This window comes from Hypanus sabinus, unplaced genomic scaffold (assembly GCF_030144855.1).
Source record: "Hypanus sabinus isolate sHypSab1 unplaced genomic scaffold, sHypSab1.hap1 scaffold_517, whole genome shotgun sequence".
In the NCBI taxonomy this organism is placed as follows: Eukaryota; Metazoa; Chordata; class Chondrichthyes; order Myliobatiformes; family Dasyatidae; genus Hypanus; species Hypanus sabinus.
This window is the reverse complement of record NW_026781380.1, coordinates 174908-196667: the sequence shown is the minus strand read 5'-3', so window position 1 is coordinate 196667 and position 21760 is coordinate 174908. Positions and strand designations below refer to the sequence as shown.

The 21760-nt window shown below is 53.2% G+C and overlaps 1 protein-coding gene across 3 annotated transcripts in view; it reads left to right on the top strand.

The window, feature by feature from the left end:
- Nucleotides 1-21760, top strand: part of LOC132389252 (ribonuclease inhibitor-like) — a 56113-nt gene that overhangs the window by 8159 nt on the left and 26194 nt on the right. For all 3 annotated transcript variants that reach the window (XR_009510464.1, XM_059961750.1, XM_059961749.1), the window contains exons 4-6: nt 129-151; nt 248-351; nt 2477-2588. Coding sequence is in view for 2 of the 3 variants with exons in the window: in XM_059961750.1 (XP_059817733.1) it covers nt 129-151; nt 248-351; nt 2477-2588 (239 nt within the window). In the remaining variant the exon portion in view is untranslated. The remainder of the gene's footprint in view (nt 1-128; nt 152-247; nt 352-2476; nt 2589-21760) is intronic.

Here is a 21760-nt window from a genome sequence, read left to right as displayed (position 1 = left end):
GATCTCTTTGTGCAGCCTAAATGTAATGTTCCCCTGAACCTCGCGTTAAAATCCATTCGCCGTCCCTCGCAGTGAGAACGTGGATGTTCAGTCCCAGTCAATTCAGATCTGTGTTTTATTTATTACAGGAGGAGTTGTGTCAGGACAGGAGGTAGGACAGACCCTTTACTGAAACTCTGCACCGTTTGGTAAAAACATCTCAGGTAATAGTTCCAGTGACTTTATAACCCACTGTTTGATTTTACAGGGTTAGTGAAGAAGCTCCGACATTGTCTGTAACAGAAGGTGCCGTAACCATCGGAGAATTCAGGGACACAATATTGAGAGGGATGTTTGATGCCATGAAGCAAGGTAGAGTTTGCAGGAATTCCTGTGTTCTGGTTTGTTATAAAAGTGAAGTTACATGGACTGAAATGGTGATTGTTAAAGGGATCCTGTAGGTAGTGGTACTTGTGCATATGACGATCAACTGGAGTGAGACTCAGACTGTCTGAGCTGATGAGGAATTCCAGTAACCTGCGTTTATTTTAGACAAGCAACAACAACTCTGTCTCCCTCTCCCCACTTCACCCCTCCACCCTCTCTCCTATCCCCCCTCACTCTCCCCCTCTCAATAGGTACATTTAATATCATTGAAATGTATAGAATATACATCCTCAAATTCTTTTTCTTCGCAAACATCCACGAAAACAGAGGAGTGCCCCAAAATATGAATGGTAGTTAAATGTTAGAACCCCCCCCCCCACACACGTCAAGCAGCAGCCAAACAATAAACCACCCTCCCCCCACCAGCAAAAAAGCTTTGGCACCCCTCCCCCACCGAGCATGCAGGAAAGCATCAATCACGTCGCAGACTTTCGGTACCTGGAAGAATTCTCCTTCACCCGGTATTCAACATGCCACAGGCTCTCTCTCTCTCCCTAATGAGGGAAAATGAGGCGTCCCTGTTTCACAGCGAGAGGGGAGGCATAACAAAACAACTGGCTGGTTCATGGGGTTGGAAATATAATGCGTCGCTTTTTCCGAGCTCTGTGCCCAAAGAACACAGGTCTCTGGACACTCAGCCGGCTGCGTGTGACCTTCCGTCTCTGATGATGCATGAGGCAGCAGCACCGGCCCCGTTCAGTCTGCTCCAGAACAGACTGTGGAGATCATCGGCAGCCCTGAAACCAGGGCCACGGAAATCCGGCACCCAGAAGGCGTGCTCGTCTCCCAGGCCACATCCTCAGCTTATCGAAAAGTGGCTGGTCCTGAGGCTCAGAGAGCGTCCCATTTCCATGAACAACCGGTCAGCATGTAACTCCAGGTGTCCTTTACCCTCTCCCTCTCCTCACCCTCTCCCTCTCGCACTCTCCCTCTCCTCGCCCTCTCCCTCTCCTCCCTCTCTCTCGCACTCTCCCTCTCCCGCCCTCTCCCTCTCCCTCTCCTCGCCCTCTCCCTCTCCTCGCACTCTCCCTCTCCTCGCCCTCTCCCTCTCCTCGCCCTCTCCCTCTCCTCGCCCTCTCCCTCTCCTCGCCCTCTCCCTCTCCCGCACTCTCCCTCTCCTCGCACTCTCCCTCTCCCGCACTCTCCCTCTCCCGCACTCTCCCTCTCCTCGCCCTCTCCCTCTCCTCACCCTCTCCCTCTCCCGCACTCTCCCTCTCCTCACCCTCCCTCTCCTCTGCCTCTCCTCGCACTCTCCCTCTCCCTCTCCTCTGCCTCTCCTCGCACTCTCCCTCTCCTCGCCCTCTCCCTCTCCTCGCCCTCTCCCTCTCCTCTCCCTCTCTCTCGCACTCTCCCTCTCCCGCCCTCTCCCTCTCCCTCTCCTCGCCCTCTCCCTCTCCTCGCCCTCTCCCTCTCCTCGCCCTCTCCCTCTCCTCACCCTCTCCCTCTCCCGCACTCTCCCTCTCCTCGCCCTCTCCCTCTCCTCGCCCTCTCCGTCTCCTCGCCCTCTCCGTCTCCTCGCCCTCTCCCTCTCCCGCACTCTCCCTCTCCTCGCCCTCTCCCTCTCCCGCACTCTCCCTCTCCTCGCCCTCCCTCTCCTCTGCCTCTCCTCGCACTCTCCCTCTCCCTCTCCTCTGCCTCTCCTCGCACTCTCCCTCTCCTCGCCCTCTCCCTCTCCTCGCACTCACCCTCTCCCTCTCCCTCTCCTTGCACTCTCCCTCTCCTCGCATTCTCCCTCCCTCTCCTCGCCCTCTCCCTCTCGCACTCTTCCTCTCCCTCCTCGCACGCCCTCTCCCTCTCCTCACCCTCTCACTCTCCTCGCCCTCTCCCTCTCTGCCCCTCAACCTCCCTCTCCTCCCCCCTTGCCTTCTCCCTCTCCCTCTCCCCCACCCCCGTCACACTCTCCCTCCTCAGTTGTTGTCTGACCTGGCGAGGATTTCCTGCACCCTGTGTCCTGGGAGAACCCTGTCCACATCCCCACACCCAACCTCCCCCTCCCCACGACCTCCCTCCAATCCTCAGGATCTCTCTAATTCTCTGCTTCTCCCTCCAGTCTGCGAGACCCTGGATGTGGAATCGGCCAGTACGTGCCTCAAAGGGTCTGAGGATCTGAATGGTGTGAGAGGGACCGGGACCCAGAAGAGTCTCTCTGACACCGGGGACAGGTTACGACCAGCAGACATTCATTTATCGGTTTGATTTGTGTTCTGGGATCGAAGGGGTTCACATCGGGAAGACATCACAGGGAGTTGGAGGTGGTGGGGAATCTGGGCTGGAGGGTGGGAGTATTCACAGAACCTGCACCCTCTCTGTTGGATGGGGCAGTATCACGGCAGTTAGTACTGCTGCCTCTCAGCTCCCATGACCAGACTTCAATCCCGGCCTCTGTTGTCTGTGTGGAGTTTGCACGCTCCCCCTGTGACTCTGGGTTTCCCCGGGTGATCCAGTTTTCTCCCTCACTCCAGAAACCTGCAGGTCGAGGGGGTAACTGGTGGCTGTCAGTTCCCACTGGTGTAGGTTAGTGGTAAAAAGAATGGGAGTGTGCGACAGAATAAGTGACGGGTACAGGGAAGTGGGGAGAGGGGGTATCGGGCTGATGGGATTGCTCCCCTGAGAGTAGATATAAGCACCCAGATGGGAGTGTGAGAGAGAATAAGTGACAGGGGTACAGGGAAGTGGGGAGAGGGGGTATCGGGCTGATGGGATTGATCCCCTGAGAATAGATATAAAGACCCAGATGGGAGTGTGAGAGAGAATAAGTGACAGGGGTACAGGGAAGTGGGGAGAGGGGGTATCGGGCTGATGGGATTGCTCCCCTGAGAGTAGATATAAACACCCAGATGGGAGTGTGAGAGAGAATAAGTGACAGGGGTACAGGGAAGTGGGGAGAGGGGGTATCGGGCTGATGGGATTGATCCCCTGAGAGTAGATATAAAGACCCAGATGGGAGTGTGAGAGAGAATAAGTGACGGGTACAGGGAAGTGGGGCGAGGGGTTATCGGGCTGATGGGATTGATCCCCTGAGAGTAGATATAAACACCCAGATGGGAGTGTGAGAGAGAATAAGTGACAGGGGTACAGGGAAGTGGGGAGATGGGGTATCGGGCTGATGGGATTGCTCCCCTGAGAGTAGATATAAACACCCAGATGGGAGTGTGAGAGAGAATAAGTGACAGGGGTACAGGGAAGTGGGGAGAGGGGGTATCGGGCTGATGGGATTGATCCCCTGAGAGTAGATATAAACACCCAGATGGGAGTGTGAGAGAGAATAAGTGACAGGGGTACAGGGAAGTGGGGAGAGGGGGTATCGGGCTGATGGGATTGATCCCCTGAGAGTAGATATAAAGACCCAGATGGGAGTGTGAGAGAGAATAAGTGACAGGGGTACAGGGAAGTGGGGAGAGGGGGTATCGGGCTGATGGGATTGCTCCCCTGAGAGTAGATATAAAGACCCAGATGGGAGTGTGAGAGAGAATAAGTGACGGGTACAGGGAAGTGGGGAGAGGGGGTATCGGGCTGATGGGATTGCTCCCCTGAGAGTAGATATAAAGACCCAGATGGGAGTGTCAGAGAGAATAAGTGACAGGGGTACAGGGAAGTGGGGAGAGGGGGTATCGGGCTGATGGGATTGCTCCCCTGAGAGTAGATATAAAGACCCAGATGGGAGTGTGAGAGAGAATAAGTGACGGGTACAGGGAAGTGGGGAGAGGGGGTATCGGGCTGGTGGGATTGAACCCCTGAGAGTAGATATAAACACCCAGATGGGAGTGTCAGAGAGAATAAGTGACAGGGGTACAGGGAAGTGGGGAGAGGGGGTATCGGGCTGGTGGGATTGATCCCCTGAGAGTAGATATAAACACCCAGATGGGAGTGTGAGAGAGAATAAGTGACAGGGGTACAGGGAAGTGGGGAGAGGGGGTATCGGGCTGATGGGATTGATCCCCTGAGAGTAGATATAAAGACCCAGATGGGAGTGTGAGAGAATAAGTGACGGGTACAGGGAAGTGGGGAGAGGGGGTATCGGGCTGGTGGGATTGATCCCCTGAGAGTAGATATAAAGACCCAGATGGGAGTGTGAGAGAGAATAAGTGACAGGGGTACAGGGAAGTGGGGAGAGGGGGTATCGGGCTGATGGGATTGATCCCCTGAGAGTAGATATAAAGACCCAGATGGGAGTGTGAGAGAGAATAAGTGACAGGGGTACAGGGAAGTGGGGAGAGGGGGTATCGGGCTGATGGGATTGATCCCCTGAGAGTAGATATAAAGACCCAGATGGGAGTGTGAGAGAGAATAAGTGACAGGGGTACAGGGAAGTGGGGAGAGGGGGTATCGGGCTGGTGGGATTGATCCCCTGAGAGTAGATATAAACACCCAGATGGGAGTGTGAGAGAGAATAAGTGACAGGGGTACAGGGAAGTGGGGAGATGGGGTATCGGGCTGATGGGATTGATCCCCTGAGAGTAGATATAAACACCCAGATGGGAGTGTGAGAGAGAATAAGTGACAGGGGTACAGGGAAGTGGGGAGAGGGTGTATCGGGCTGATGGGATTGATCCCCTGAGAGTAGATATAAACACCCAGATGGGAGTGTGAGAGAGAATAAGTGACAGGGGTACAGGGAAATGGGGAGAGGGGGTATCGGGCTGATGGGATTGCTCCCCTGAGAGTAGATATAAACACCCAGATGGGAGTGTGAGAGAGAATAAGTGACAGGGGTACAGGGAAGTGGGGAGAGGGGGTATCGGGCTGATGGGATTGATCCCCTGAGAGTAGATATAAAGACCCAGATGGGAGTGTGAGAGAGAATAAGTGACAGGGGTACAGGGAAGTGGGGAGAGGGGGTATCGGGCTGGTGGGATTGATCCCCTGAGAGTAGATATAAAGACCCAGATGGGAGTGTGAGAGAGAATAAGTGACAGGGGTACAGGGAAGTGGGGAGAGGGGGTATCGGGCTGGTGGGATTGATCCCCTGAGAGTAGATATAAAGACCCAGATGGGAGTGTGAGAGAGAATAAGTGACGGGTACAGGGAAGTGGGGAGAGGGGGTATCGGGCTGGTGGGATTGATCCCCTGAGAGTAGATATAAACACCCAGATGGGAGTGTGAGAGAGAATAAGTGACAGGGGTACAGGGAAGTGGGGAGAGGGGGTATCGGGCTGATGGGATTGATCCCCTGAGAGTAGATATAAAGACCCAGATGGGAGTGTGAGAAAGAATAAGTGACAGGGGTACAGGGAAGTGGGGAGAGGGGGTATCGGGCTGATGGGATTGATCCCCTGAGAGTAGATATAAACACCCAGATGGGAGTGTGAGAGAGAATAAGTGACAGGGGTACAGGGAAGTGGGGAGAGGGGGTATCGGGCTGATGGGATTGATCCCCTGAGAGTAGATATAAAGACCCAGATGGGAGTGTGAGAGAGAATAAGTGACAGGGGTACAGGGAAGTGGGGAGAGGGGGTATCGGGCTGATGGGATTGCTCCCCTGAGAGTAGATATAAAGACCCAGATGGGAGTATGAGAAAGAATAAGTGACAGGGGTACAGGGAAGTGGGGAGAGGGGGTATCGGGCTGATGGGATTGATCCCCTGAGAGTAGATATAAACACCCAGATGGGAGTGTGAGAGAGAATAAGTGACAGGGGTACAGGGAAGTGGGGAGAGGGGGTATCGGGCTGATGGGATTGATCCCCTGAGAGTAGATATAAAGACCCAGATGGGAGTGTGAGAGAGAATAAGTGACAGGGGTACAGGGAAGTGGGGAGAGGGGGTATCGGGCTGATGGGATTGATCCCCTGAGAGTAGATATAAAGACCCAGATGGGAGTGTGAGAGAGAATAAGTGACAGGGGTACAGGGAAGTGGGGAGAGGGGGTATCGGGCTGATGGGATTGATCCCCTGAGAGTAGATATAAAGACCCAGATGGGAGTGTGAGAGAGAATAAGTGACAGGGGTACAGGGAAGTGGGGAGAGGGGGTATCGGGCTGGTGGGATTGCTCCCCTGAGAGTAGATATAAAGACCCAGATGGGAGTGTGAGAGAGAATAAGTGACAGGGGTACAGGGAAGTGGGGAGAGGGGGTATTGGGCTGATGGGATTGATCCCCTGAGAGTAGATATAAACACCCAGATGGGAGTGTGAGAGAGAATAAGTGACGGGGGTACAGGGAAGTGGGGAGAGGGGGTATCGGGCTGATGGGATTGATCCCCTGAGAGTAGATATAAAGACCCAGATGGGTGTGTGAGAGAGAATAAGTGACAGGGGTACAGGGAAGTGGGGAGAGGGGGTATTGGGCTGATGGGATTGATCCCCTGAGAGTAGATATAAACACCCAGATGGGAGTGTGAGAGAGAATAAGTGACGGGGGTACAGGGAAGTGGGGAGAGGGGGTATCGGGCTGATGGGATTGATCCCCTGAGAGTAGATATAAAGACCCAGATGGGTGTGTGAGAGAGAATAAGTGACAGGGGTACAGGGAAGTGGGGAGAGGGGGTATCGGGCTGATGGGATTGATCCCCTGAGAGTAGATATAAACACCCAGATGGGAGTGTGAGAAAGAATAAGTGACAGGGGTACAGGGAAGTGGGGAGAGGGGGTATCGGGCTGATGGGATTGATCCCCTGAGAGTAGATATAAACACCCAGATGGGAGTGTGAGAGAGAATAAGTGACGGGTACAGGGAAGTGGGGAGAGGGGGTATCGGGCTGATGGGATTGATCCCCTGAGAGTAGATATAAACACCCAGATGGGAGTGTGAGAGAGAATAAGTGACAGGGGTACAGGGAAGTGGGGAGAGGGGGTATCGGGCTGATGGGATTGCTCCCCTGAGAGTAGATATAAAGACCCAGATGGGAGTGTGAGAGAGAATAAGTGACAGGGGTACAGGGAAGTGGGGAGATGGGGTATCGGGCTGATGGGATTGATCCCCTGAGAGTAGATATAAACACCCAGATGGGAGTGTGAGAGAGAATAAGTGACGGGTACAGGGAAGTGGGGAGAGGGGGTATCGGGCTGATGGGATTGATCACCTGAGAGTAGATATAAACACCCAGATGTGAGTGTGAGAGAATAAGTGACAGGGGTACAGGGAAGTGGGGAGAGGGGGTATCGGGCTGATGGGATTGATCCCCTGAGAGTAGATATAAAGACCCAGATGGGAGTGTGAGAGAGAATAAGTGACAGGGGTACAGGGAAGTGGGGAGATGGGGTATCGGGCTGATGGGATTGCTCCCCTGAGAGTAGATATAAAGACCCAGATGGGAGTGTGAGAGAGAATAAGTGACAGGGGTACAGGGAAGTGGGGAGAGGGGGTATCGGGCTGATGGGATTGATCCCCTGAGAGTAGATATAAGCACCCAGATGGGAGTGTGAGAGAGAATAAGTGACAGGGGTACAGGGAAGTGGGGAGAGGGGGTATCGGGCTGATGGGATTGATCCCCTGAGAGTAGATATAAAGACCCAGATGGGAGTGTGAGAGAGAATAAGTGACAGGGGTACAGGGAAGTGGGGAGAGGGGGTATCGGGCTGATGGGATTGATCCCCTGAGAGTAGATATAAACACCCAGATGAGAGTGTGAGAGAATAAGTGACAGGGGTACAGGAAAGTGGGGAGAGGGGGTATCGGGCTGATGGTATTGCTCCCCTGAGAGTAGATATAAACACCCAGATGGGAGTGTGAGAGAGAATAAGTGACAGGGGTACAGGGAAGTGGGGAGAGGGGGTATCGGGCTGATGGGATTGATCCCCTGAGAGTAGATATAAAGACCCAGATGGGAGTGTGAGAGAGAATAAGTGACGGGTACAGGGAAGTGGGGAGAGGGGGTATCGGGCTGATGGGATTGATCCCCTGAGAGTAGATATAAACACCCAGATGGGAGTGTGAGAGAGAATAAGTGACAGGGGTACAGGGAAGTGGGGAGAGGGGGTATCGGGCTGAATGGATTGATCCCCTGAGAGTAGATATAAAGACCCAGATGGGAGTGTGAGAGAGAATAAGTGACAGGGGTACAGGGAAGTGGGGAGACGGGGTATCGGGCTGATGGGATTGATCCCCTGAGAGTAGATATAAACACCCAGATGGGAGTGTGAGAGAGAATAAGTGACGGGGGTACAGGGAAGTGGGGAGAGGGGGTATCGGGCTGATGGGATTGATCCCCTGAGAGTAGATATAAACACCCAGATGGGAGTGTGAGAGAATAAGTGACGGGTACAGGGAAGTGGGGAGAGGGGGTATCGGGCTGGTGGGATTGATCCCCTGAGAGTAGATATAAACACCCAGATGTGAGTGTGAGAGAATAAGTGACGGGGGTACAGGGAAGTGGGGAGAGGGGGTATCGGGCTGATGGGATTGATCCCCTGAGAGTAGATATAAACACCCAGATGGGAGTGTGAGAGAGAATAAGTGACAGGGGTACAGGGAAGTGGGGAGAGGGGGTATCGGGCTGATGGGATTGATCCCCTGAGAGTAGATATAAACACCCAGATGGGAGTGTGAGAGAGAATAAGTGACGGGGGTACAGGGAAGTGGGGAGAGGGGGTATCGGGCTGATGGGATTGATCCCCTGAGAGTAGATATAAACACCCAGATGGGAGTGTGAGAGAGAATAAGTGACAGGGGTACAGGGAAGTGGGGAGAGGGGGTATCGGGCTGGTGGGATTGCTCCCCTGAGAGTAGATATAAACACCCAGATGGGAGTGTGAGAGAGAATAAGTGACAGGGGTACAGGGAAGTGGGGAGAGGGAGTATCGGGCTGGTGGGATTGATCCCCTGAGAGTAGATATAAACACCCAGATGGGAGTGTGAGAGAGAATAAGTGACAGGGGTACAGGGAAGTGGGGAGAGGGGGTATCGGGCTGGTGGGATTGCTCCCCTGAGAGTAGATATAAACACCCAGATGGGAGTGTGAGAGAGAATAAGTGACAGGGGTACAGGGAAGTGGGGAGATGGGGTATTGGGCTGGTGGGATTGCTCCCCTGAGAGTAGATATAAAGACCCAGATGGGAGTATGAGAAAGAATAAGTGACAGGGGCACAGGGAAGTGGGGAGAGGGGGTATCGGGCTGATGGGATTGATCCCCTGAGAGTAGATATAAACACCCAGATGGGAGTGTGAGAGAGAATAAGTGACGGGGGTACAGGGAAGTGGGGAGAGGGGGTATCGGGCTGATGGGATTGCTCCCCTGAGAGTAGATATAAACACCCAGATGGGAGTGTGAGAGAGAATAAGTGACGGGGGTACAGGGAAGTGGGGAGAGGGGGTATCGGGCTGATGGGATTGATCCCCTGAGAGTAGATATAAACACCCAGATGGGAGTGTGAGAGAGAATAAGTGACAGGGGTACAGGGAAGTGGGGAGAGGGGGTATCGGGCTGATGGGATTGCTCCCCTGAGAGTAGATATAAAGACCCAGATGGGAGTGTGAGAGAGAATAAGTGACAGGGGTACAGGGAAGTGGGGAGAGAGGGTATCGGGCTGGTGGGATTGATCCCCTGAGAGTAGATATAAACACCCAGATGGGTGTGTGAGAGAGAATAAGTGTCAGGGGTACAGGGAAGTGGGGAGAGGTGGTATCGGGCTGGTGGGATTGCTCCCCTGAGAGTAGATATAAACACCCAGATGGGAGTGTGAGAGAGAATAAGTGACAGGGGTACAGGGAAGTGGGGAGATGGGGTATCGGGCTGGTGGGATTGATCCCCTGAGAGTAGATATAAACACCCAGATGGAGTGTGAGAGAGAATAAGTGACAGGGGTACAGGGAAGTGGGGAGAGGGGGTATCGGGCTGATGGGATTGATCCCCTGAGAGTAGATATAAAGACCCAGATGGGAGTGTGAGAGAGAATAAGTGACAGGGGTACAGGGAAGTGGGGAGAGGGGGTATCGGGCTGATGGGATTGATCCCCTGAGAGTAGATATAAAGACCCAGATGGGAGTGTGAGAGAGAATAAGTGACAGGGGTACAGGGAAGTGGGGAGAGGGGGTATCGGGCTGATGGATTGCTCCCCTGAGTGTAGATATAAAGACCCAGATGTGAGTGTGAGAGAATAAGTGACGGGTACAGGGAAGTGGGGAGAGGGGGTATCGGGCTGATGGGATTGCTCCCCTGAGAGTAGATATAAACACCCAGATGGGAGTGTGAGAGAGAATAAGTGACAGGGGTACAGGGAAGTGGGGAGAGGGGGTATCGGGCTGATGGGATTGCTCCCCTGAGAGTAGATATAAACACCCAGATGGGAGTGTGCGACAGAATAAGTGACGGGTACAGGGAAGTGGGGAGAGGGGGTATCGGGCTGATGGGATTGATCCCCTGAGAGTAGATATAAACACCCAGATGGGAGTGTGAGAGAGAATAAGTGACGGGTACAGGGAAGTGGGGAGAGGGGTATCGGGCTGATGGGATTGATCCCCTGAGAGTAGATATAAAGACCCAGATGGGAGTGTGAGAGAGAATAAGTGACAGGGGTACAGGGAAGTGGGGAGAGGGGGTATCGGGCTGGTGGGATTGCTCCCCTGAGAGTAGATATAAACACCCAGATGGGAGTGTGAGAGAGAATAAGTGACAGGGGTACAGGGAAGTGGGGAGAGGGGGTATCGGGCTGATGGGATTGATCCCCTGAGAGTAGATATAAACACCCAGATGGGAGTGTGAGAGAGAATAAGTGACAGGGGTACAGGGAAGTGGGGAGAGGGGGTATCGGGCTGGTGGGATTGCTCCCCTGAGAGTAGATATAAACACCCAGATGGGAGTGTGAGAGAGAATAAGTGACAGGGGTACAGTGAAGTGGGGAGATGGGGTATCGGGCTGATGGGATTGCTCCCCTGAGAGTAGATATAAAGACCCAGATGGGAGTGTGAGAGAGAATAAGTGACAGGGGTACAGGGAAGTGGGGAGAGGGGGTATCGGGCTGATGGGATTGCTCCCCTGAGAGTAGATATAAAGACCCAGATGGGAGTGTGAGAGAGAATAAGTGACAGGGGTACAGGGAAGTGGGGAGAGGGGGTATCGGGCTGATGGGATTGCTCCCCTGAGAGTAGATATAAACACCCAGATGGGATTGTGAGAGAGAATAAGTGACAGGGGTACAGGGAAGTGGGGAGAGGGGGTATCGGGCTAATGGGATTGATCCCCTGAGAGTAGATATAAACACCCAGATGGGAGTGTGAGAGAGAATAAGTGACAGGGGTACAGGGAAGTGGGGAGAGGGGGTATCGGGCTGATGGGATTGATCCCCTGAGAGTAGATATAAACACCCAGATGGGAGTGTGAGAGAGAATAAGTGACGGGTACAGGGAAGTGGGGAGAGGGAGTATCGGGCTGATGGGATTGATCCCCTGAGAGTAGATATAAACACCCAGATGGGAGTGTGAGAGAGAATAAGTGACAGGGGTACAGGGAAGTGGGGAGAGGGGGTATCGGGCTGATGGGATTGCTCCCCTGAGAGTAGATATAAAGACCCAGATGGGAGTGTGAGAGAGAATAAGTGACAGGGGTACAGGGAAGTGGGGAGAGGGAGTATCGGGCTGATGGGATTGATCCCCTGAGAGTAGATATAAACACCCAGATGGGAGTGTGAGAGAGAATAAGTGACAGGGGTACAGGGAAGTGGGGAGAGGGGGTATCGGGCTGATGGGATTGCTCCCCTGAGAGTAGATATAAAGACCCAGATGGGAGTGTGAGAGAGAATAAGTGACGGGTACAGGGAAGTGGGGAGAGGGAGTATCGGGCTGATGGGATTGCTCCCCTGAGAGTAGATATAATCACCCAGATGGGAGTGTGAGAGAGAATAAGTGACAGGGGTACAGGGAAGTGGGGAGAGGGGGTATCGGGCTGGTGGGATTGCTCCCCTGAGAGTAGATATAAACACCCAAATGGGAGTGTGAGAGAGAATAAGTGACGGGTACAGGGAAGTGGGGAGAGGGGGTATCGGGCTGATGGGATTGCTCCCCTGAGAGTAGATATAAACACCCAGATGGGAGTGTGAGAGAGAATAAGTGACAGGGGTACAGTGAAGTGGGGAGAGGGGGTATCGGGCTGGTGGGATTGCTCCCCTGAGAGTAGATATAAAGACCCAGATGTGAGTGTGAGAGAGAATGTGACGGGGGTACAGGGAAGTGGGGAGAGGGGGTATCGGGCTGATGGGATTGATCCCCTGAGAGTAGATATAAACACCCAGATGGGAGTGTGAGAGAATAAGTGACAGGGGTACAGGGAAGTGGGGAGAGGGGGTATCGGGCTGATGGGATTGATCCCCTGAGAGTAGATATAAAGACCCAGATGGGAGTGTGAGAGAGAATAAGTGACAGGGGTACAGGGAAGTGGGGAGAGGGGGTATCGGGCTGATGGGATTGCTCCCCTGAGAGTAGATATAAAGACCCAGATGGGAGTGTGAGAGAGAATAAGTGACAGGGGTACAGGGAAGTGGGGAGAGGGGGTATCGGGCTGATGGGATTGATCCCCTGAGAGTAGATATAAACACCCAGATGGGAGTGTGAGAGAGAATAAGTGACAGGGGTACAGGGAAGTGGGGAGAGGGGGTATCGGGCTGATGGGATTGATCCCCTGAGAGTAGATATAAACACCCAGATGGGAGTGTGAGAGAGAATAAGTGACAGGGGTACAGGGAAGTGGGGAGAGGGGGTATCGGGCTGAATGGATTGATCCCCTGAGAGTAGATATAAACACCCAGATGGGAGTGTGAGAGAGAATAAGTGACAGGGGTACAGGGAAGTGGGGAGAGGGGGTATCGGGCTGATGGGGTTGATCCCCTGAGAGTAGATATAAAGACCCAGATGGGAGTGTGAGAGAGAATAAGTGACGGGTACAGGGAAGTGGGGAGATGGGGTATCGGGCTGATGGGATTGATCCCCTGAGAGTAGATATAAACACCCAGATGGGAGTGTGAGAGAGAATAAGTGACAGGGGTATAGGGAAGTGGGGAGAGGGGGTATCGGGCTGATGGGATTGATCCCCTGAGAGTAGATATAAAGACCCAGATGGGAGTGTGAGAGAGAATAAGTGACAGGGGCACAGGGAAGTGGGGAGATGGGGTATCGGGCTGGTGGGATTGCTCCCCTGAGAGTAGATATAAACACCCAGATGGGAGTGTGAGAGAGAATAAGTGACAGGGGTACAGGGAAGTGGGGCGAGGGGGTATCGGGCTGGTGGGATTGATCCCCTGAGAGTAGATATAAACACCCAGATGGGAGTGTGAGAGAGAATAAGTGACAGGGGTACAGGGAAGTGGGGAGAGGGGGTATCGGGCTGATGGGATTGATCCCCTGAGAGTAGATATAAACACCCAGATGGGAGTGTGAGAGAGAATAAGTGACAGGGGTACAGGGAAGTGGGGAGAGGGGGTATCGGGCTGATGGGATTGATCCCCTGAGAGTAGATATAAAGACCCAGATGGGAGTGTGAGAGAGAATAAGTGACAGGGGTACAGGGAAGTGGGGAGAGGGGGTATCGGGCTGATGGGATTGATCCCCTGAGAGTAGATATAAACACCCAGATGGGAGTGTGAGAGAGAATAAGTGACAGGGGTACAGGGAAGTGGGGAGAGGGGGTATCGGGCTGATGGGATTGATCCCCTGAGAGTAGATATAAACACCCAGATGGGAGTGTGAGAGAGAATAAGTGACGGGTACAGGGAAGTGGGGAGAGGGGGTATCGGGCTGATGGGATTGATCCCCTGAGAGTAGATATAAAGACCCAGATGGGAGTGTGAGAGAGAATAAGTGACAGGGGTACAGGGAAGTGGGGAGAGGGGGTATCGGGCTGATGGGATTGATCCCCTGAGAGTAGATATAAAGACCCAGATGGGAGTGTGAGAGAGAATAAGTGACAGGGGTACAGGGAAGTGGGGAGAGGGGGTATCGGGCTGATGGGATTGCTCCCCTGAGAGTAGATATAAAGACCCAGATGGGAGTGTGAGTGAGAATGTGACAGGGGTACAGGGAAGTGGGGAGACGGGGTATCGGGCTGATGGGATTGATCCCCTGAGAGTAGATATAAACACCCAGATGGGAGTGTGAGAGAGAATAAGTGACAGGGGTACAGGGAAGTGGGGAGAGGGGGTATCGGGCTGATGGGATTGATCCCCTGAGAGTAGATATAAGCACCCAGATGGGAGTGTGAGAGAGAATAAGTGACAGGGGTACAGGGAAGTGGGGAGAGGGGGTATCGGGCTGATGGGATTGATCCCCTGAGAGTAGATATAAACACCCAGATGGGAGTGTGAGAGAGAATAAGTGACAGGGGTACAGGGAAGTGGGGAGAGGGGGTATCGGGCTGATGGGATTGCTCCCCTGAGAGTAGATATAAAGACCCAGATGGGAGTGTGAGAGAGAATAAGTGACAGGGGTACAGGGAAGTGGGGAGAGGGGGTATCGGGCTGATGGGATTGATCCCCTGAGAGTAGATATAAAGACCCAGATGGGAGTGTGAGAGAGAATAAGTGACGGGGGTACAGGGAAGTGGGGAGAGGGGGTATCGGGCTGATGGGATTGATCCCCTGAGAGTAGATATAAAGACCCAGATGGGTGTGTGAGAGAGAATAAGTGACAGGGGTACAGGGAAGTGGGGAGAGGGGGTATCGGGCTGGTGGGATTGCTCCCCTGAGAGTAGATATAAACACCCAGATGTGAGTGTGAGAGAGAATAAGTGACAGGGGTACAGGGAAGTGGGGAGAGGGGGTATCGGGCTGATGGGATTGATCCCCTGAGAGTAGATATAAACACCCAGATGGGAGTGTGAGAGAGAATAAGTGACAGGGGTACAGGGAAGTGGCGAGAGGGGGTATCGGGCTGATGGGATTGATCCCCTGAGAGTAGATATAAACACCCAGATGGGAGTGTGAGAGAGAATAAGTGACAGGGGTACAGGGAAGTGGGGAGAGTGGGTATCGGGCTGATGGGATTGATCCCCTGAGAGTAGATATAAACACCCAGATGGGAGTGTGAGAGAGAATAAGTGACGGGTACAGGAAAGTGGGGAGATGGGGTATCGGGCTGATGGGATTGATCCCCTGAGAGTAGATATAAACACCCAGATGGGAGTGTGAGAGAGAATAAGTGACGGGTACAGGGAAGTGGGGAGAGGGGGTATCGGGCTGATGGGATTGCTCCCCTGAGAGTAGATATAAACACCCAGATGGGAGTGTGAGAGAGAATAAGTGACAGGGGTACAGGGAAGTGGGGAGAGGGGGTATCGGGCTGATGGGATTGATCCCCTGAGAGTAGATATAAAGACCCAGATGTGAGTGTGAGAGAATAAGTGACAGGGGTACAGGGAAGTGGGGAGAGGGGGTATCGGGCTGATGGGATTGCTCCCCTGAGAGTAGATATAAACACCCAGATGGGAGTGTGAGAGAGAATAAGTGACAGGGGTACAGGGAAGTGGGGAGAGGGGGTATCGGGCTAATGGGATTGATCCCCTGAGAGTAGATATAAACACCCAGATGGGAGTGTGAGAGAGAATAAGTGACAGGGGTACAGGGAAGTGGGGAGAGGGGGTATCGGGCTGATGGGATTGATCCCCTGAGAGTAGATATAAACACCCAGATGGGAGTGTGAGAGAGAATAAGTGACGGGTACAGGGAAGTGGGGAGAGGGGGTATCGGGCTGATGGGATTGATCCCCTGAGAGTAGATATAAAGACCCAGATGGGAGTGTCAGAGAGAATAAGTGACAGGGGTACAGGGAAGTGGGGAGAGGGGGTATCGGGCTGATGGGATTGATCCCCTGAGAGTAGATATAAACACCCAGATGGGAGTGTGAGAGAGAATAAGTGACAGGGGTACAGGGAAGTGGGGAGAGGGGGTATCGGGCTGATGGGATTGATCCCCTGAGAGTAGATATAAACACCCAGATGGGAGTGTGAGAGAGAATAAGTGACAGGGGTACAGGGAAGTGGGGAGAGGGGGTATCGGGCTGATGGGATTGCTCCCCTGAGAGTAGATATAAAGACCCAGATGGGAGTGTGAGAGAGAATAAGTGACAGGGGTACAGGGAAGTGGGGAGAGGGGGTATCGGGCTGATGGGATTGCTCCCCTGAGAGTAGATATAAACACCCAGATGGGAGTGTGTGAGAGAATAAGTGACAGGGGTACAGGGAAGTGGGGAGAGGGGGTATCGGACTGGTGGGATTGATCCCCTGAGAGTAGATATAAACATCCCAGATGGGAGTGTGAGAGAGAATAAGTGACGGGTACAGGGAAGTGGGGAGAGGGGGTATCGGGCTGATGGGATTGCTCCCCTGAGAGTAGATATAAAGACCCAGATGGGAGTGTGAGAGAGAATAAGTGACAGGGGTACAGGGAAGTGGGGAGAGGGGGTATCGGGCTGATGGGATTAATCCCCTGAGAGTAGATATAAACATCCCAGATGGGAGTGTGAGAGAGAATAAGTGACAGGGGTACAGGGAAGTGGGGAGAGGGGGTATCGGACTGGTGGGATTGATCCCCTGAGAGTAGATATAAACATCCCAGATGGGAGTGTGAGAGAGAATAAGTGACGGGTACAGGGAAGTGGGGAGAGGGGGTATCGGGCTGATGGGATTGCTCCCCTGAGAGTAGATATAAAGACCCAGATGGGAGTGTGAGAGAATAAGTGACAGGGGTACAGGGAAGTGGGGAGAGGGGGTATCGGGCTGGTGGGATTGATCCCCTGAGAGTAGATATAAACACCCAGATGGGAGTGTGAGAGAGAATAAGTGACAGGGGTACAGGGAAGTGGGGAGAGGGGGTATCGGGCTGATGGGATTGATCCCCTGAGAGTAGATATAAACACCCAGATGGTAGTGTGAGAGAGAATAAGTGACAGGGGTACAGGGAAGTGGGGAGAGGGGGTATCGGGCTGATGGGATTGATCCCGTGAGAGTAGATATAAACACCCAGATGGGAGTGTGAGAGAGAATGTGACGGGGGTACAGGGAAGTGGGGAGAGGGGGTATCGGGCTGATGGGATTGATCCCCTGAGAGTAGATATAAACACCCAGATGGGAGTGTGAGAGAGAATAAGTGACAGGGGTACAGGGAAGTGGGGAGAGGGGGTATCGGGCTGATGGGATTGATCCCCTGAGAGTAGATATAAACACCCAGATGGGAGTGTGAGAGAGAATAAGTGACAGGGGTACAGGGAAGTGGGGAGAGGGGGTATCGGGCTGATGGGATTGATCCCCTGAGAGTAGATATAAACACCCAGATGGGAGTGTGAGAGAGAATAAGTGACAGGGGTACAGGGAAGTGGGGAGATGGGGTATCGGGCTGATGGGATTGCTCCCCTGAGAGTAGATATAAACACCCAGATGGGAGTGTGAGAGAGAATAAGTGACAGGGGTACAGGGAAGTGGGGAGAGGGGGTATCGGGCTGATGGGATTGATCCCCTGAGAGTAGATATAAACACCCAGATGTGAGTGTGAGAGAGAATAAGTGACGGGTACAGGGAAGTGGGGAGATGGGGTATCGGGCTGGTGGGATTGATCCCCTGAGAGTAGATATAAACACCCAGATGTGAGTGAGAGAGAATAAGTGACAGGGGTACAGGGAAGTGGGGAGATGGGGTATCGGGCTGATGGGATTGATCCCCTGAGAGTAGATATAAACACCCAGATGGGAGTGTGAGAGAGAATAAGTGACAGGGGTACAGGGAAGTGGGGAGAGGGGGTATCGGGCTGATGGGATTGATCCCCTGAGAGTAGATATAAAGACCCAGATGGGAGTGTGAGAGAGAATAAGTGACGGGTACAGGGAAGTGGGGAGAGGGGGTATCGGGCTGATGGGATTGCTCCCCTGAGAGTAGATATAAAGACCCAGATGGGAGTGTGAGAGAGAATAAGTGACAGGGGTACAGGGAAGTGGGGAGAGGGGGTATCGGGCTGATGGGATTGCTCCCCTGAGAGTAGATATAAAGACCCAGATGGGAGTGTGAGAGAGAATAAGTGACAGGGGTACAGGGAAGTGGGGAGAGGGGGTATCGGGCTGATGGGATTGATCCCCTGAGAGTAGATATAAACACCCAGATGGGAGTGTGAGAGAGAATAAGTGACGGGTACAGGGAAGTGGGGAGAGGGGGTATCGGGCTGATGGGATTGATCCCCTGAGAGTCGATATAAACACCCAGATGGGATTGTGAGAGAGAATAAGTGACAGGGGTACAGGGAAGTGGGGAGAGGGGGTATCGGGCTGATGGGATTGATCCCCTGAGAGTAGATATAAAGACCCAGATGGGAGTGTGAGAGAGAATAAGTGACAGGGGTACAGGGAAGTGGGGAGAGGGGGTATCGGGCTGATGGGATTGCTCCCCTGAGAGTAGATATAAATACCCAGATGGGAGTGTGAGAGAGAATAAGTGACAGGGGTACAGGGAAGTGGGGAGAGGGGGTATCGGGCTGATGGGATGGATCCCCTGAGAGTAGATATAAACACCCAGATGGGAGTGTGAGAGAGAATAAGTGACAGGTGTACAGGGAACTGGGGAGAGGGGTATCGGGCTGGTGGGATTGATCCCCTGAGAGTAGATATAAACACCCAGATGGGAGTGTGAGAGAGAATAAGTGACAGGGGTACAGGGAAGTGGGGAGAGGGGGTATCGGGCTGATGGGATTGCTCCCCTGAGAGTAGATATAAACACCCAGATGGGAGTGTGAGAGAGAATAAGTGACAGGGGTACAGGGAACTGGGGAGAGGGGTATCGGGCTGATGGGATTGATCCCCTGAGAGTAGATATAAACACCCAGATGGGAGTGTGAGAGAGAATAAGTGACAGGGGTACAGGGAAGTGGGGAGAGGGGGTATCGGGCTGATGGGATTGCTCCCCTGAGAGTAGATATAAAGACCCAGATGGGAGTGTGAGAGAGAATAAGTGACAGGGGTACAGGGAAGTGGGGAGAGGGGGTATCGGGCTGATGGGATTGATCCCCTGAGAGTAGATATAAAGACCCAGATGGGAGTGTGAGAGAGAATAAGTGACGGGTACAGGGAAGTGGGGAGATGGGGTATCGGGCTGATGGGATTGATCCCCTGAGAGTAGATATAAACACCCAGATGGGAGTGTGAGAGAGAATAAGTGACGGGGGTACAGGGAAGTGGGGAGATGGGGTATCGGGCTGATGGGATTGATCCCCTGAGAGTAGATATAAAGACCCAGATGGGAGTGTGAGAGAGAATAAGTGACAGGGGTACAGGGAAGTGGGGAGAGGGGGTATCGGGCTGATGGGATTGCTCCCCTGAGAGTAGATATAAAGACCCAGATGGGAGTGTGAGAGAGAATAAGTGACAGGGGTACAGGGAAGTGGGGAGAGGGGGTATCGGGCTGATGGGATTGCTCCCCTGAGAGTAGATATAAACACCCAGATGGGAGTGTGAGAGAGAATAAGTGACAGGGGTACAGGGAAGTGGGGAGATGGGGTATCGGGCTGATGGGATTGATCCCCTGAGAGTAGATATAAACACCCAGATGTGAGTGTGAGAGAGAATAAGTGACAGGGGTACAGGGAAGTGGGGAGAGGGGGTATCGGGCTGATGGGATTGATCCCCTGAGAGTAGATATAAACACCCAGATGGGAGTGTGAGAGAGAATAAGTGACAGGGGTACAGGGAAGTGGGGAGAGGGGGTATCGGGCTGATGGGATTGCTCCCCTGAGAGTAGATATAAAGACCCAGATGGGAGTGTGAGAGAGAATAAGTGACGGGTACAGGGAAGTGGGGAGAGGGGGTATCGGGCTGATGGGATTGATCCCCTGAGAGTAGATATAAACACCCAGATGGGAGTGTGAGAGAGAATAAGTGACAGGGGTACAGGGAAGTGGGGAGAGGGGGTATCGGGCTGATGGGATTGCTCCCCTGAGAGTAGATATAAACACCCAGATGGGAGTGTGAGAGAGAATAAGTGACGGGTACAGGGAAGTGGGGAGAGGGGGTATCGGGCTGATGGGATTGCTCCCCTGAGAGTAGATATACAGACCCAGATGGGAGTGTGAGAGAGAATAAGTGACAGGGGTACAGGGAAGTGGGGAGAGGGGGTATTGGGCTGATGGGATTGATCCCCTGAGAGTAGATATAAACACCCAGATGGGAGTGTGAGAGAGAATAAGTGACAGGGGTACAGGGAAGTGGGGAGAGGGGGTATCGGGCTGATGGGATTGATCCCCTGAGAGTAGATATAAACACCCAGATGGGAGTGTGAGAGAGAATAAGTGACAGGGGTACAGGGAAGTGGGGAGAGGGGTATCGGGCTGATGGGATTGCTCCCCTGAGAGTAGATATAAACACCCAGATGGGAGTGTGAGAGAGAATAAGTGACAGGGGTACAGGGAAGTGGGGAGAGGGGGTATCGGGCTGATGGGATTGCTCCCCTGAGAGTAGATATAAACACCCAGATGGGAGTGTGAGAGAGAATAAGTGACAGGGGTACAGGGAAGTGGGGAGAGGGGGTATCGGGCTGATGGGATTGCTCCCCTGAGAGTAGATATAAACACCCAGATGTGAGTGTGAGAGAGAATAAGTGACAGGGGTACAGGGAAGTGGGGAGAGGGGGTATCGGGCTGATGGGATTGATCCCCTGAGAGTAGATATAAACACCCAGATGGGAGTGTGAGAGAGAATAAGTGACAGGGGTACAGGGAAGTGGGGAGAGGGGGTATCGGGCTGATGGGATTGATCCCCTGAGAGTAGATATAAACACCCAGATGGGAGTGTGAGAGAGAATAAGTGACAGGTGTACAGGGAAGTGGGGAGAGGGGGTATCGGGCTGATGGGATTGATCCCCTGAGAGTAGATATAAAGACCCAGATGGGAGTGTGAGAGAGAATAAGTGACAGGGGTACAGGGAAGTGGGGAGAGGGGGTATCGGGCTGATGGGATTGCTCCCCTGAGAGTAGATATAAACACCCAGATGGGAGTGTGAGAGAGAATAAGTGACAGGGGTACAGGGAAGTGGGGAGAGGGGGTATCGGGCTGATGGGATTGATCCCCTGAGAGTAGATATAATGACCCAGATGGGAGTATGAGAAAGAATAACTGACAGAGGTACAGGGAAGTGGGGAGAGGGGGTATCGGGCTGATGGGATTGATCACCTGAGAGTAGATATAAAGACCCAGATGGGAGTATGAGAAAGAATAAGTGACAGGGGTACAGGGAAGTGGGGAGAGGGGGTATCGGGCTGATGGGATTGCTCCCCTGAGAGTAGATTTAAACACCCAGATGGGAGTGTGAGAGAGAATAAGTGACAGGGGTACAGGGAAGTGGGGAGAGGGGGTATCGGGCTGGTGGGATTGATCACCTGAGAGTAGATATAAAGACCCAGATTGGAATATGAGAAAGAATAAGTGACAGGGGTACAGGGAAG